This window comes from Onychostruthus taczanowskii, unplaced genomic scaffold (genome assembly GCF_017590055.1).
Source record: "Onychostruthus taczanowskii isolate IOZ18803 unplaced genomic scaffold, ASM1759005v1 scaffold2, whole genome shotgun sequence".
Lineage (NCBI taxonomy): Eukaryota > Metazoa > Chordata > Aves > Passeriformes > Passeridae > Onychostruthus > Onychostruthus taczanowskii.
In genome coordinates this window covers 27,563,882-27,579,319 of record NW_024499239.1, presented here as the reverse complement: position 1 = coordinate 27,579,319, position 15,438 = coordinate 27,563,882, and the positions used below count along the sequence as shown (strand labels likewise).

General features: G+C 55.4%; 1 protein-coding gene across 4 annotated transcripts; it reads left to right on the top strand.

Moving 5' to 3' along the window:
* Nucleotides 1-3,346: 3,346 nt before the first annotated feature.
* On the top strand, nt 3,347-9,434 carry MAVS (mitochondrial antiviral signaling protein). Of its 4 annotated transcripts, XM_041402919.1 has the most exons (8): nt 3,418-3,891; nt 4,029-4,158; nt 4,269-4,449; nt 4,789-5,006; nt 5,381-5,954; nt 6,978-7,132; nt 7,567-7,650; nt 7,744-9,434. In XM_041402919.1, exons 2-8 carry the CDS (start codon nt 4,042-4,044, stop codon nt 8,224-8,226), a joined length of 1,812 nt encoding a protein of 603 aa, XP_041258853.1. In that variant the 5' UTR covers nt 3,418-3,891; nt 4,029-4,041; the 3' UTR covers nt 8,227-9,434. The 4 variants fall into 4 exon arrangements, with proteins under 4 accessions (XP_041258852.1, XP_041258853.1, XP_041258849.1 ...); XM_041402918.1 differs by lacking the exon at nt 3,418-3,891 and adding an exon at nt 3,347-3,409 and having other exon boundaries at nt 7,567-9,434; XM_041402915.1 differs by having other exon boundaries at nt 3,419-3,891; nt 7,567-9,434.
* Nucleotides 9,435-15,438: the final 6,004 nt, after the last annotated feature.

Below are 15,438 nucleotides of genomic sequence, written 5' to 3'. Positions count from 1 at the left end.
CGTGGCCATGGGCGCGGCCATGGGCGTGGCCAGGCGGGCCCCCGGCGCGTGGCGGTGCTGCCCCCTGGTGGCGCGGAGGCGGCACTGCGCCCCCCCCGATCCCGCGCCCCAAAATTCCGCAGTAGGAAATTAATCGATTAACTGTTAATTAGGGAATTAATTGCAAACAAAATGTTTCCGTGGGATACTACGGGAATGCCGGAGAGGGGCTTTTAGGAAGGAGCTGCAGGGGCAGGACAATGAGTAAGGTGTACAAGTTGAAAAATGGGGAATTTATATTGGATATTAGGAGGAATTTTTTTTCTCTGACCATGGAGAGAACAGGAACAGGGAAGCTGTGGATGCCCAAACGCTGGAAGCTTTCAAAGCCAGGTGGGATAAGGCCTTGAGCAACCTGGTCGAATGGGGATTCTCCCTGCCTGTGGCAGGACGGCTTGGAATAATCCTTAAAGCCCCTTCCAAACCTTTAACATTTTGTTATTCTATGATTCTAGGATTCTATTATCTTTATTGTATGATTCTGTGATTCTGTGATAGAAATTACTAAGTGCAACTGAGCGGCTTTTTCTTTTTTTTCTCATGAGGTAAGTTTTGATCACCAAAAATATCTCCTCTTAATTAGAAACAACCCAGAAAAATTATCCCTTTTTATAATTTACAGTGAGAAAAGCTGGCTTCAATTAATTATAATCACAGGATGCTTTGGGTAGGAAGGGAGCTTAAAGACCATCTGCTTTTACCCCCTGCCACGAGCAGGGACAACTTTCCACTATCCCAGGTTGCTCCATCACCTGTGGCCTCGGACACTTCCAGGGATGAGGCTTTTCTGGACAAACCGTGCCAGTGCTCACACGAAAGACCACGTTCCTCATATCCAGGTGGAACTTCCATCACTTTCTGCCTTTTGCCTCTTGTCCCATTGCTGGGCACCACGGAGCAGAGCCTGGTCCATCCTCTTGGCACGCCACTTTTAGATGTTTATACACATTAATGAGGTCCCCTCTCACATGTCTGTTCTCGAGGCTGAACAGGTCCAGTTCCAAGAATCACAGAATACTGAGGGTCAAAGGGACCTCTGGAGATCATCCACGCCAACCCCCTGCCAAGGCAGTGTCACCCAGAGCAGGTGACACAGGAATGTGTCCAGGTGGGTTTGGAATGTCCCCAGAGAGGGAGACTCCAGGGCCTCCCTGGGCGGCTGTTCCAGTGCTCTGCCCCCCTCAACATAAAGAACTTCTTTGTCATATTGGGGTGAAGCTGCTTGTGTTTCAGTTTATGGCCTTTAGTCCTTGTCCTGTCGCTGGGCAGCACTGGAAAGAGTCTGGAACCATCCTGGAGATATTTATACGGATTGGTGAGATAGTCTCTCAGTCTTCTCTTCTCCAGAGTGACCAGGCCCTGCTCCCACAGAGTCTCCAGGCAGGAGGGATGCTCCTGTCCCTCAGCAGAGTCTCCTGGCAGGAGGGATGCCCCTGTCCCTCCGCAGAGTCTCCTGGCAGGAGGGATGCTCCTGTCCCTCAGCAGAGTCTCCTGGCAGGAGGGATGCCCCTGTCCCTCCGCAGAGTCTCCTGGCAGGAGGGATGCTCCTGTCCCTCAGCAGAGTCTCCTGGCAGGAGGGATGCCCCTGTCCCTCCGCAGAGTCTCCTGGCAGGAGGGATGCTCCTGTCCCTCAGCAGAGTCTCCTGGCAGGAGGGATGCCCCTGTCCCTCCGCAGAGTCTCCTGGCAGGAGGGATGCTCCTGTCCCTCAGCAGAGTCTCCTGGCAGGAGGGATGCCCCTGTCCCTCCGCAGAGTCTCCTGGCAGGAGGGATGCTCCTGTCCCTCAGCAGAGTCTCCTGGCAGGAGGGATGCCCCTGTCCCTCCGCAGAGTCTCCTGGCAGGAGGGATGCTCCTGTCCCTCAGCAGAGTCTCCTGGCAGGAGGGATGCCCCTGTCCCTCCGCAGAGTCTCCTGGCAGGAGGGATGCTCCTGTCCCTCAGCAGAGTCTCCTGGCAGGAGGGATGCCCCTGTCCCTCCGCAGAGTCTCCTGGCAGGAGGGATGCTCCTGTCCCTCAGCAGAGTCTCCTGGCAGGAGGGATGCCCCTGTCCCTCCGCAGAGTCTCCTGGCAGGAGGGATGCTCCTGTCCCTCAGCAGAGTCTCCTGGCAGGAGGGATGCCCCTGTCCCTCCGCAGAGTCTCCTGGCAGGAGGGATGCTCCTGTCCCTCAGCAGAGTCTCCTGGCAGGAGGGATGCCCCTGTCCCTCCGCAGAGTCTCCTGGCAGGAGGGATGCTCCTGTCCCTCAGCAGAGTCTCCTGGCAGGAGGGATGCCCCTGTCCCTCCGCAGAGTCTCCTGGCAGGAGGGATGCTCCTGTCCCTCAGCAGAGTCTCCTGGCAGGAGGGATGCCCCTGTCCCTCCGCAGAGTCTCCTGGCAGGAGGGATGCTCCTGTCCCTCAGCAGAGTCTCCTGGCAGGAGGGATGCCCCTGTCCCTCCGCAGAGTCTCCTGGCAGGAGGGATGCTCCTGTCCCTCAGCAGAGTCTCCTGGCAGGAGGGATGCCCCTGTCCCTCCGCAGAGTCTCCTGGCAGGAGGGATGCTCCTGTCCCTCAGCAGAGTCTCCTGGCAGGAGGGATGCCCCTGTCCCTCCGCAGAGTCTCCTGGCAGGAGGGATGCTCCTGTCCCTCAGCAGAGTCTCCTGGCAGGAGGGATGCCCCTGTCCCTTGCAGTCTCCTAGCAGGAGGGATGCTCCTGTCCCTTCACAGTCTCCTGGCAGGAGGGATGCTCCTATCCCTTCACAGTCTCCTAGCAGGAGGGATGCCCCTGTCCCTTCAGTCTCCTTGCAGGAGGGATGCTCCTGTCCCTTCACAGTCTCCTTGCATGAGGGATGCTCCTGTCCCTCAGCAGAGTCTCCTAGCAGGAGGGATGTTCCTGTCCCTCGCAGTCTCCTTGCAGGAGGGTTGCTCCTGTCCCTTCACAGTCTCCTGGCAGGAGGGATGCTCCTGTCCCTCAGCAGAGGGGCAGGAGGGATGCTCCTGTCCCTCAGCAGAGGGGCAGGAGGGATGCTCCTGTCCCTCAGCAGAGGGGCAGGAGGGATGCTCCTGTCCCTCAGCAGAGGGGCAGGAGGGATGCTCCTGTCCCTCAGCAGAGGGGCAGGAGGGATGCTCCTGTCCCTCAGCAGAGGGGCAGGAGGGATGCTCCTGTCCCTCAGCAGAGTCTCCTAGCAGGAGGGATGTTCCTGTCCCTCGCACCCGCGGCCGCGCTCCAGGTCCGCCCTGTCCCCGCTGCCCTGAGGGACCCGGAACCGGACACACCCCCTGTCAATCACTACCTGTCAATCACCCAGACGGGCGTGCTCCACAGCCAATTAGCGGCGGACGCGACGCAGGGGGGGCGGGTCCATAGCGGTGCCGGGCGCGCGGCGGCGGCGGGCGCAGGTGAGGGCCCCTCAGGGGCCGTGAGGGCGGCGGGGAGGGGACACCGGGGCCGCACCGGCCCCCGCGGCCTCCACAGCCCCGGCCGCCACCGCCGGCCGCTTTGCTAGGCGGATCTGCGGGCGGAGAACCTCCCGGAACTCCCCCGGGGGCTGAAGGTCGCGCTGAGGGCGGGGGGGGCCCCCGCCGTGAGGGCGCTCGGAGCCGCGTCGCGGCCTGCGGGCCGCTGTTCCCCGTGGGAAGGAGCCCTGTGCCTTCCCCTTTGGCTTTTCCACTGCTTATGCGGGATTCCCGCCGCGGCCCCTGGCGCTTGTCTTGGCCGTGCCGCCTTTTTTTCCCTGTCGGCTGTCGTGACCCTGCTCCCAGCCCGCCGGCGGAATCCAAAGTAGCGGGGTGGGAATAAACACGGCGTGGGCGATGGGAGAAAGACGCGAGGGTTGTGGAAGTGAAGCTGAGCGTTGAACTTGAACCCAAGCGAATTCTCTGTGCGTGTTTTCCGACAGGATTTCCCCTGTCTCGTCGCAGTGTCTGTGCCCAGGGCACGGTGCCTGCCCGAGCTTCTGGAGACAGGCTGAGGGTCACCAGCAGCCTCTGCTCACCCGGAGTCTCTGTCCCTCCGCAGGTGCTGAGCCAGGATGGGTTTGGCTGAGGACAAAGTGTACACCCATATTACGAGAAACCTCAGGAAGTTCGGGACTATCCGAGTGGCGTCGCTGGCCAATTCCCTGACCTGCCTGGTCGATTCTGACAGAGTAATTTCCTCTTTTCCTGAGCTCTGCCAGGCTCCTTTCCCAATGGCAACATAGAGCTGTCTTACCTCTAAGCCAGACCTTCTCTTAGATACCCTGTGTGTTTTTCCTAGGATGAACTCCTCGCCCGGGAGGAGACACGGGGCAACCAGGCAGCTGTCTTTAGGTTCTATCAGCACCTGAGGTGTCGGAAGGGCTGGGTGCAGGATCTCATCCAGGCACTGCACCAGAACAACGCAGGACACTTGGCTGATGAGCTGCAGGAAGTCTATGATACCTGGCAACTTCGACCTCGTATGTAGCCTCATCCTTCCTGGGTGTGCCCTGTGGTGTGTTGAAGGTGGGGACATGAAGTTGTCTCTGTGCCTGCCTTGGATTCCCATGGTGCTGGAGGTGTCTGTGACTGTCCCAGGGGTGTCCTTCACTGTGGTGAGATGTCTGAGGATGATGGGTCCATGTTTGAAGGTGCTTGGGTTGGTGGTGGGCTGAGGGAGGATGGAAAGATGAACAAAGGGGTGCTGTGGGCTTGGCTGATGTGGGGACAGAGCAGGGACACACACAGGGCAGCCTCAGCCCCCACACTTATCCTCTGCTTCCTCAGTTTTCCCACAGTGATCCACTTGTCTCTTCCAGGTTCCTCAGCTCCTGCTGCTCCCTCCTCCCTTCCCAGTGATGCCCATCCCACTGTCTCCTCCATCAGTGCCCAGACACCATCCTGGGGCCCAAATTCTGCCCCGTTGGCTGGGCAGCCACGCCGAGACCCGGCCACTGGTGACCACCCACCTGTCCTGCCCAGTGCTGCCACCCCCACAAGCACGGACCTGGAGGCCAGACTCCCTGTGCAGGAATCGGTGAGCAGGGCACATGTTGGATGGGGACACAAAGATCCCTTTTGGACCTTTTGATTGGGTATGGGGAGTCTGTGGTGGGGCCAGGCTCCTTCAGGGCCACCCCAAGCAGCCTCTTGCTGCTGATCCCTGCTGCATCTGGAGCTTACAGCTGATATACGGCCGTGTATCTGCTCCCTCTCCTGTCTCCCTCCATGGGGCTGCTTTGCCAGTCCAGGCTTCTCTCCACAACCCCCAACCCTTGGGTGTGTCCCAAGGAGAGACCCCCGATCCCCTTCGTAACCAGCCTCTCGGGGGTCACTGCTCAGGGTTTGGGACACCCCCGTGGTCCCAAACCCCCTCATCCCAGTGATTTAACCCAACTCATTTCCTTCCAGCTCCCCAAAAAACTCCCGGAGCAAGAGACTCCCCGGCCAGTTCCAGCTGGGAGCAAAGTCCCTGGCGGAGCGAGCGGTGGGCACAGCGGAGAGGAGAATCTCTCACGCCCCGCCGGGGCCGTGCCGGTGCCAGCGGGGACACCAGGGGTGGCCGTGCCACCGGCTGTGTCCCCGGAGCAGGGCCGGGACTGGCTGAGCCGCCGGCCGGTGTGCGTGGACAACGGGTTTTTTGGGAACGCCAACCACCTGCACCGCGGCGCGCCCGGCCTGGCCCTGGGCAGGTCTGTTCCATCGAGGGATGCAGGTGCCACTCACAGCCCTGGGCAGCCCAGGAACGAGCCCGAAGAGAGCTCGGATGTCTCCACGGAGTCACTGCCAAGGCTGGAGGGGGCCACTCATGGTGTGGGGCGGCAGCCCCCAAACTCAGTGCCAAAAAAACAGCCCGTGCCAATCTCTGGGCATGGTGAGCCCACGGGCAGCTTCGTGGATGTGCGCAGCCCCCTCTTCACCCGGGAGCAGTTGGATGTGGAGAAGAAGCGGGTCGGGATGCTGCCAGAGCACCCAGGGAGTGGAGGTGGGTTTCCCTCCTGGCAGAACCAGGCAGCCACTAGGGAGCAGGAGGTGCTGCTGAGAGTTTCACTGCAAGAAAGAAACTGGGATGCATGTCCAGAGATGGGAATGGGTCTGGAAGGGCTCTAGAGCATAAGTCTGATGAGGAGCAGCTCAGGAAGCTGGGAGAGCTCAGTCTGGAGAAAGGGAAGTTCAGGGGAGACCTTCTCACTCTCTGCAACTGCTTGATGGGAGGGTGGAGCAAGGTGAGGATTGGGCTCTGCTCCAGGTAACAAGCAACAGGATGAGAGGAAAATTGTTTCATGGGAAGTTTAGGCTGGATAGTGGAGAAAATTTCTTTTTGGAAGAGGTTGTCAAGCACTGTTTGAAAAAGCTGTCTAGGCCAGTGGTAGTCACCATCCCTGGGGGGATTTAGAAGACATTTGGATGTGGCATTTGGGGACATGGGTTAATGGTGGCCTTGGCAGTGCTGGGGAAGTGGTTGGAATAGAATAGAATAGAATATTTCATTTGGAAGGAACCCACAATGGTCGTCTCATCCGTCTGCATTTTAATTTTGTCAGTGGAGCAGCGCTGGGGTGTGAAAGTTCTCCTCCTAGTTTGCAGAGATCTTTGTATGCATGTGGGGGAATTTCAGCATCTTTTACATCCTTCACCTTTGGGCATCATAGAATCAGGATAAAGCCCTGTCCTCCACACCAAGGTCTTGGGGTGGGAAAAAAGACATCCAGCCCTTTCCCCTGTGCCATGTGGGCTCAGCACCTCCTGGCTGGGAGGACATGGAGTTTCAGGAGCCTTAAAAGCCTCTGTTTGCCTTGGTGTTCCCCAGCCCTGCAGCCCACCCTGCATGAGTTACCTGCAGCTGCAGGGAAAGCTCGGGTGCCACAGCAGAGCCAGGGCACTGGGTCCTGCTCCCTGTGCCACCCCCTGAGCTTGGGGACTGTCCTGTCACAGCTTCCTTGAGGAAGAGCAAATCTCACCTTTTAGGCCCCGTGGTTAACACAACACTTTATTTTCTCCGTGACAGGTGCTTCGATGGAAACAACTACCGTGGCTGCTACCCCTGTGCCCAGAGACACGTTCCCATCCCGTGACACCTCTGTGAAGTCTCTTACGCAAGAAAAGAAACTGCCCATTGGGAATACAGCCAGCAGCACCCCCTCTGTGCCAACGAAGGAGAAAGTAGGTGACCTTTCCTCCTGCCACTTGGATTTCGTTCGTGTCCTTGTGCACTCCCCATGTTTAGGTGATTTTCTGTTGCAGTGTCACACTGAGCTGGTGATGAGTTTATTCAGGGATTTTTTTCCGACACTGTGGTGTTCACGTTACCATCCACACGCTGTATGGTCGAGCATGGGAGAAGGGAGCCAAACTCTGTTAGGCTTTGACTCCTTATTTTTCCCCACCTTACTTTGCCAGTCAGTCTCCTGGCTTCCAGGTGCTGTTTTCCACTGCTGTCCTCACTGCCTGCCTCCCTCCTTCACCTCCCTGTTACCTGTGACCCAACCTTGTTGATGCAGGCTGTGCTGAAGCGGGTTTGTGTGGGACCTGTGTGCCCAAGACCAGGCCATTGGGTGCTGCCCTTGACACCCAGCCCCTCTCCTTGTCTCCTAAAGGTGCTCCCGGCCTCGGCAAACCCTGTCCTGGGCACAGCTGTGGTAGGCGGCTCCGAAGGCGTGGCTAGGAGATCAGCTTCCCGGGTGAGCTCTGCCACAAGCATTTGGGTGTCTCACAGTGATGAGGAGAGGGAAGAGGAGCTCAGCAAGCCGGGTGTCCTCATGTCCACCCCTCAGGGCAGCCCAGAGGTGATTGGCAGATGCCCAAGCTCTCGGGAGCCCAGCAACCACCGTTCCACCACCTCCAGCAGCCTTGGCCTCAGCAGCGACCCAGTCCTGGTGAGCAGGGATAGCCTGAGCTCAGGAGCAGCATTGCCCAGAGTCTCCTCAGTTCCTGCAGGGCCCAGAGAAAAGGAGGCGTTTGGAGCAAGAAGAGACTCCTGTCCTGCTCCGAGCTGGGACAGCAGCTCCCTGGACACCCATGAGCTCCGTGTGGATCATCACCCCAGCGTCCAGCTTGGAGCCGGCAATGACGGAGTCAGTCCCCTTGGAAGCTCCGTGAATTCCAGCTCTGGCAGTGGCCGTGACGCTGCCACCAGCTCACCTCAGGCCAGAGTCCCAAAGGGGGACAGCAATGGCCTGTCCCTGCTGTACATCCTTCCGGCCATCGGTGTCATTTCTGCCGTGGCATTCGCTGTGTACGCCCGGCTGCGGAAATAGTGGATGGGACACCACGACCGTGACACAGCCAGGGGGATTCCTCTGGCAGCAGGATTTTGGCCAATGCATTTGAAGCCTGAAGAGTAGCAGGGGGCAGTAGCGGCGTTGTTAAATCTTTTTCTGGAAGGTTCTGCTAGAAGAGGCCTTGGTACATGATGCTGTTGGGTTTGGGTCCATTCCTTCCCATTTCCCAACCATCTTCTTGGCTGTAGCCTTCTCTTTTCCTCCACCCTGGAGGAGAAGATCTCGCTCCAAAATGATCCATTGAGTCAAGAAAGGAAAGCACTCATGGTGATTCTCCCTGTCTTTCTTGTTTGGTCCCAGGAAGCCTCAGGGAAACATGTACTGGATATCCAAAGAGTGACCTCCAGGTTCCTTTGTGCAATGCAGCCAGGAGATGTTGTGCAGATATCTTGTAACAGCTGATTTTCTTGGCTCTGCTCATCTTGGGTTGAAAATGTGCCCAAGGGTGGGTGCAGCAGCCTCCACTGGGCATCTCATGTTCAGTTTGCCTTACTTGGTGTCTCTGGCTCTGCTGCTCCTTCTGGGATTGCTTTGTGTAGTACTGACCCTGGGGATAAACATGAGGGTCAGGAAAGAGCTGCATCTAACCAAGCATTATCAAGGATCAGCCTTATTTCACTCCCTTCAGGCAGGGAAAGGGGTTTCTGTTTTAAGAGGAATGTTTCAGGCAATGCCAACTTCAAGGAGCCTTGGTCCCACAAAAGGTTGTTGGGTGTCTGATTTTTAGGCTGGATTTTTGGAGCTTGGTTGGAAGGGTAGATGGAGTTCTTGCCCTTCCTGTTGCTATGGGGTAGGGGTATAGGAACCTTCTGCCCAGGCTGGGACACAAACAGGATCAGCTGTGACTGCAGGGAGGCCATACCAGAGTCTGAGGTGCTCTGAGCTATGGGGAGACCTTGTAGCACTTTCCAGTGTCTAAAGGGCTTGGAACAGACTGGTGTCCCTGCCCATGGCAGAGGGCTGGGATGAGAGACTTATTAATGGCCCTTCCAACCCCAGCCATTCTGTGATTCTAAAATGCAGTGAAGCAGCAACAGCCTGCAATAATTACATTGCTCCAGGTTGCTCCAAGCCCCATTCAGCTTGGCCTTGAACCCTTCCAGGGATGGGGCAACCACAGCTGCTCTGGACAATCTGTGTCAGTGTTTCACCACCCTTTCAGGGAAGAATTTCTTCCCAGTATCCCATCTATCCCTGCCCTCTGACAGAGGGAAGCCATTCCCCTTTGTGCCGTCTCCAGGTCCTTGTCCAAAGTCCCTCTCCAGCTCTCTTGTAGCCCATTGAGATACTGGAAGCTGCTGGAAGTGTTCTCCAGGCTGAGCACTCCCAACTCACCCAGCCTGGCTCCAGAGCAGAGGGCTCAGTCCTGTGGCCTCCTCTGGACTCATGCCAGCAGCTCCACATCCTTATGTTGGACACAGGTGGGGTCTCACCTGAGCAGAGCAGAGGAGCAGAATCACTTCCCTCATCCCCCTGTGTCCAGTAAGTTACTCATCCTGAATTCCTGCCATCAGCCCAACTTCCCAAAATCTGCTCTTCCTGCTGGCAGGGAGCTCAGCCCTCAGGGCCCTGGCTGCAAAGTGCAGCCATCACACCTGGAGCTTGGCCTGTGGTGGGAAACATCACTCAGCCTTCAATGGCTGCTCCTCCCTCCCAGTAGTTTCCTTCTGCCCAAAAATCCAAGAAGTGCCTCCATAAAACTAAGGACAGCCAAAGATGCCAGAGCGGGGTGTTGACTGTGTTGTGTCAGGGCTGCTTTCCAGAAGAGCTCGAGGTGTTCATCCCTTGCTCAGTGCCTGGTGCTGAAGGAGGAAGGGACTCTCCTTTAAACACACTCAGCCCCCTCTGCCAGGAGAGGGAATGTGGGGCTGCTCTTCCCCTTACAGATAAAATGGTTATCACTCCCTGACAGGAGGCACAGGAAGGGACTTGCCTTCTCCACACTTTCTGTAATTCAGGGCACATCCATGAGATCCCAAACCAGCTGCATCCATACCAAGGCCCTCTTCTCTGATGCTTTACTTGCCTGTGAAATTCTTCCCATGTTTTTCCATACATTTAAGCAACAGCTTGTACACTTTGCCTTTTCATGTCAGATTTCCTTTGTGAAACAGCTGGTTTGTCACCAGCTCAGACTGGGAAAAGCACACGTTCAGATTGCTGCTGTGAAGTGCCAGGACTTTCACAGTTGTTAAGTAGCACTTTAAAGCCTCATCAGCAGGAGATGGTGCAGGAGGGAGCTGTGTCCCAGCACATCTTTTACTAACAGGCTAAAAAGCCTTTTACTAACTATAATAAATTGGTTTGATGCTTCACACTTGACTTGTTGTGATTTGTGGGACAAAGAGCTGGAGGTTGATGCTGCTGTGCCTGGAGGAAATGCTCTGAAGAGCTCTGTTGTCAGTGACACTGAGAGACTGAGGCCATTGGTGCCAGGAAGAGGTGACAGGGTTCAGGGAAGCTTCCAGACCTAATTTTGGAGCAAACATAGGACCTGATCCAGAGGATGCCCACCATAGCAGGTATTCCTGTTGCTGGTATGATGCCCAGGATGAAAAGAGGGAAGATGGTTCTCGAGGCAGCAAAGAGCTAAGCTGCACAAGCCAGGATGTTGTCACCAAAGAGGAGCTGGACTGTTGCAGTACATTCACAGTTGAGACAGCCACAATACACAGAGTGTCACCATGCAATTTCAGAAAGCTTTAAGCATTCACCCATACAGAGTAACACCATGGCACTCCAGAAGGCTGCAAGCATCTGCCCTTCTTGTTCTTTAGCCCAACCTTTTATACCCCTCACGTTCATGTAGTGCAGCTGTGTGCCCTTGTTCCCTGTGTGATTGGTCTGTACACCTCAGCACTGCTTCTCATTACTTTCAATGCTGTTCACCTGCTTTTCACAGCTGTAGCCCACCAGGGATGAGGCTGGCCACAGCCCCACTCCTAATTACCACAAACTGTGGTAATTAGGACAAGTAAGACAAGTTCTGGGAGGAGAAATGCACCAAGCATCTGGAAAGTGTTGCAAACTTGAAGGGTGAAGGAGCTGAGGCTGGAAGAGAAGGGATTGGATGTAGCCAGGTGGACACAGTGCACAGATGTGTGCTGAGCTTGGTACCCACCCAGGCCAGGATGCTGCTTTATTCATTATCCAGGTTTTCTGCTCGAATTCTGTCCTGGGATCCTGCCCAGAAAATGGGCACCTTTTCCATGCTGGGCTGCCTTAGCCACTCTGGGTTCATCTCTGGAGGTGCTGCTCCTCTCTTCTTGTGCCCTGAGCAGCTCTGACCTGCAGAACAGAGGCACCAACATCCTTAAACCACTGTTCACCCCCTGTGTGCTGTTTGGGGACAAACAGGAAGCTTTTGGGAGGGAGCAGCCCTTTCCTGTGCCCTGTCCATGCTCCCAAGGGCTCTGCTCTGTGCCAAAGCTGACACACGAGCTTCCCTCACTTTCTGCTTTCCCGGCTCCAGCTGTTACAGCCCAGGTGTGGCAAACACAGTCAGCAGGGGCTGAAAACACCCAAGACCTTTGGCAGCTCAGCCAGTTCCTTTTTTTATCCAAGTGAAAGCAACGCTGCTCTGAAGGAGATGATTTGTGTTCAGAGAGCTCATCCTTTATCTCCTGTCGCTGCCAACCCCATTTATCCCCTTCCTCTACTCACCCAACAGGATATTAAAATCCACCAACGGAATTTGACCGATCCCTTTGTCCCATTTGCACTCTGGCAGCCAGGATTCAGCAAATTTCCATGGAAAAAATTATCACACCTTTGCGGAATGTTGGTGACTGATCCTTCAGGTATCGAATTAATGCCTGAGGATTGTGGTGAGCTGGGATTACCTCGGGGCATGTGAGGAGCACCCTGGGTCACCGGGGCTTGGTGTGACAGACAACAATTAACATTCCACACGGGAATCTCCACAACGGGAGCTGTCCTGGCATCCCCCAGGCTGGGAATCTGTGTTTGTCTTTTAAATTTTCATCCTGTTGGTTGCTGCTTACACCCCTCTTCATGGTTGCCTCAATTTTTCCACCACCGGGGGTTTTCCTGCTGTATTTGTTGATAAACGTGGGATCACGGATGTATCCACATGGGAATTATGTTGCGATGTAAAGGAGAGCTGGGGATTTTAAGATCTTAGCAGGAAATTCTTCCCTGTGAGGGTGGTGAGGCCCTGGCACAGGGTGCCCAGAGAAGCTGTGGTTGCTCCTGGATCCCTGGAAGTGTCCAGGGCCAGGTTGGATGGGGCTTGGAACACCCTGGGATAGTGAAGGTGTCCCTGCCCACGGCAGGGGATGGAACGAGGTGGTTTTTAAGGTCCGTTCAGGCCCGCCATGGTGGGTTGCAGACCGCCCCACGTCTATATGCATCGTCATCTGCATATGCAAATCATATTCAAATAAGCCCCTCAGCGCGCCCCAGCCCAGCCGAGCCTACTGCGGTTCTTCCCTTCGGCCCGCCGCGTTGCCATAGTTACCGAGCTGTCAATCACCGTGCCTTCTCCCGCCCTACCCGGACAGCTCTCTCGATCATTGGGCGGTTGCCGTGTCAATCTCGGCCCGGAGGAAGCCCATAGGCCAGAGCTGCCGCATATCGACCCGCCTCGCCCGGGTGCACGCTTCCGATTGGGCAGCCGCGCTTGTCACTCTACATGGCCGAGAGCAGGAGGCGGGCCCGGCTCCCCGCTGCCGCGCAATACCGGCCTTCCATTGGCTCATCCTCCTGTCGCTCTGCGCCACGGGGGGCGCGGATTGGCGGCCGCCTCACGGGGTGTCCCGCCCCGCGGGGCCGTGCGGCGCAGGCGCGCCGGGGGCGGTGGCGGAGGTGGGGCCGGGGGCGGCAAGGGGGAGCAGCGGGGAGGGGTGGGGACACCGGGGCTGAGAGGTGGGGACAGCACGGAGGGACACGGTGGGGTGAGGATTTGTACAGTATCGTCAGCCTGGGAACAGCACTGTGGGGCGATGGCACGGCTGGTTTGGGGACAGCACGGAGGGGACACGGTGGGGTGGGGATTTGTACACCAGGCAGGACATGGGATGGGGCTGTGGCAGATGCTGGGGGTCCCAAATTGGGGACCTTGGATGGGAAGGAAGGGAAAGCACCTGGTGACAGAGGGTGAGGAAGAGGGCACGGCAGGACAGATGGAGAAACCAGGATTTGAGGTTGTGGGGCTGGACTGGTAGCTGAAAGCAAAGCAATGGAGAGCAAAGGGAATAGTTTAAATTTTGGGAGGGAAGAACCCAGCAGGTTTGGCAGGAGCTGGATACGGATCAAACCAGCTTTCTAAGGGAAAAAAAAAATCGCTAGAACCATGTTTGTAAATGTCCTACTGGAAACAGCAAAATGGATGGCAGCCTTCATTTTGGGAGCAGCAGGAGCTGCTGTGCAGGTGCCGTGGCTGTCCCTGACTTCAGCCATATTTGAGGAATAACCAAGAGATTATTCCTTGACTTTTGCTGGAGTCCTTCCTTCTGGAAGGAAATTGTCACACCCTGAAAATGAAACAGCTTCTGTGTAATTCCTTGGTACCTGCACAGCTGTTAAAAAGGTGTGAGCAAGGAATCTGGGCTGAAAACAGGGATCAGGATTCTGCTGCATCTCAGCTGAGACTGGCAGTGCTGAGACATTGTTGTTACCATATTTATGGGAAGTTTTAAGAGTGTTCCTGCACTTTTTTTTTTGGTTGTTGGTGAAAAAGGCAGCTTCCCTTCTGCCCTTAGTATGAAAAATAGGAATAGGGGACTGTGAGGTTGTTAATTAGAGACTTGTTAAAAGGCTGCAGGGACGGGAAGGAGATCTCTGGTATGAAAATGAGGGAGGACTCAGAGCTCTGCATTAGGTGATGATTCTCCTTTGCCTTGCTTGGGGCAGTTTCTGTGTCTTCTCTGGAAAATGTGGATTAAAGTTGGCATGGGATACTTTAAGGAAAACGGGAGTTCTGGCAGCTTTCAAAAAAGGGTTTGGATGGAGTCTGGAAGGTCAGCGTGATGGGATTTGGGATTACAGTGTACTCTGACTTTCCTAAATTATTCTTGTGATAAGTGGAAGAGAAATGTGCTGGAGCAGGTGAGTCTCTTAGCAGGGACAATACCTGATGTGACAGCCATTCATGTTTTGCAGTTAAAATGCTCCATCCCACCTTAAGGAAGACTCAAGCCAAAATGAAAGGAAAGCACTTAAAGGGTGTGGGATCAGAAATATCTTCTTTAGCTCCCACTTGTCTGCTGCTGGCATGTGGCAAACGAGCTGGGTGACCTTGGGGCTTGTCTTGCCTGGCTGTGCTGGCAGATGAGCCCCACTTCCCCAGGAATGAAAGGATTTCTGCTCGTGATCCTCCTTCCTCCTCGGCCCTCCGAGCCTGTAATGAGCAGTCAGGGCTGTCTCACTGCAGAGAGCAGGGAACAGGACTGGATTTGGGATAGATCTGAAATAAACTCTGCACCCAGTGTGCCAGCTGTGTGCCTTCATGCACCTCGGGCTTTTAAATTCCCTGGAAATTTAAATTCCCTGTTTGAAAGCCATGTGGGAGTGGTGCTTGGGGACATGGATTAGGGGTGAAGGTGACAGTGCTGTGCTAACAGTTGGAATTGATCTTGGAGCTCTTTTCCAGGCTGAAAGATTCTGTGAAATGTTTCCTGGTGCACTCGAGGGGCTTTACTGCAGACACTGGCATTTTCTGTGTGCCCCTGGCAGAAGAGGGACAAGTCAAGGGCACTGTTGCTGAGAGCAATCCCTGAAAACACAGAGTGGAGATGTGCTGAAGCTTTGGAGTGTTACATTGGCAGGGGGAGTCTGACAGGGTTGTTAGTGCAGACATGTCTTACACAAAAACTTTATCAGTTTCAGGAACACTACAGGAAAATTCCCTTCTGGTACTGAATTATCAGTGCCACTATTGAAATCCATACTTAAAAATTGGACTGGGAAGATTCCAGATGAGTAATGAGGATATTCCCATCATGGTTCTTAAGGGAGCTGTGGCTGTGGGCAGGGTGAAGTGTCACAGACATATTTTATGAAAAATCCTTTTGCTAGGATCTTTTCTCTTGAGAAGCTGGGAAGCTTCAGCTTCTCCATGTTTTGCTGCTTTGGAATGTGATTTGAAGAATTGTTAACCCAGCATATGAAATTGTTTTTAGTTGATGACCGAGCTTTCCTTTCCTTTCCTTTCCTTTCCTTTCCTTT

Coding starts and splice junctions, on each gene's coding strand:
- MAVS (XM_041402918.1), top strand. CDS start 4,042: ATGGGTTTGGCTGAGGACAAAGTGTACACCCATATTACGAGAAACCTC. Junction 5,007..5,380: donor GACTCCCTGTGCAGGAATCG/GTGAGCAGGGCA, acceptor ATTTCCTTCCAG/CTCCCCAAAAAACTCCCGGA. Junction 5,955..6,977: donor AGAGCACCCAGGGAGTGGAG/GTGGGTTTCCCT, acceptor TCTCCGTGACAG/GTGCTTCGATGGAAACAACT.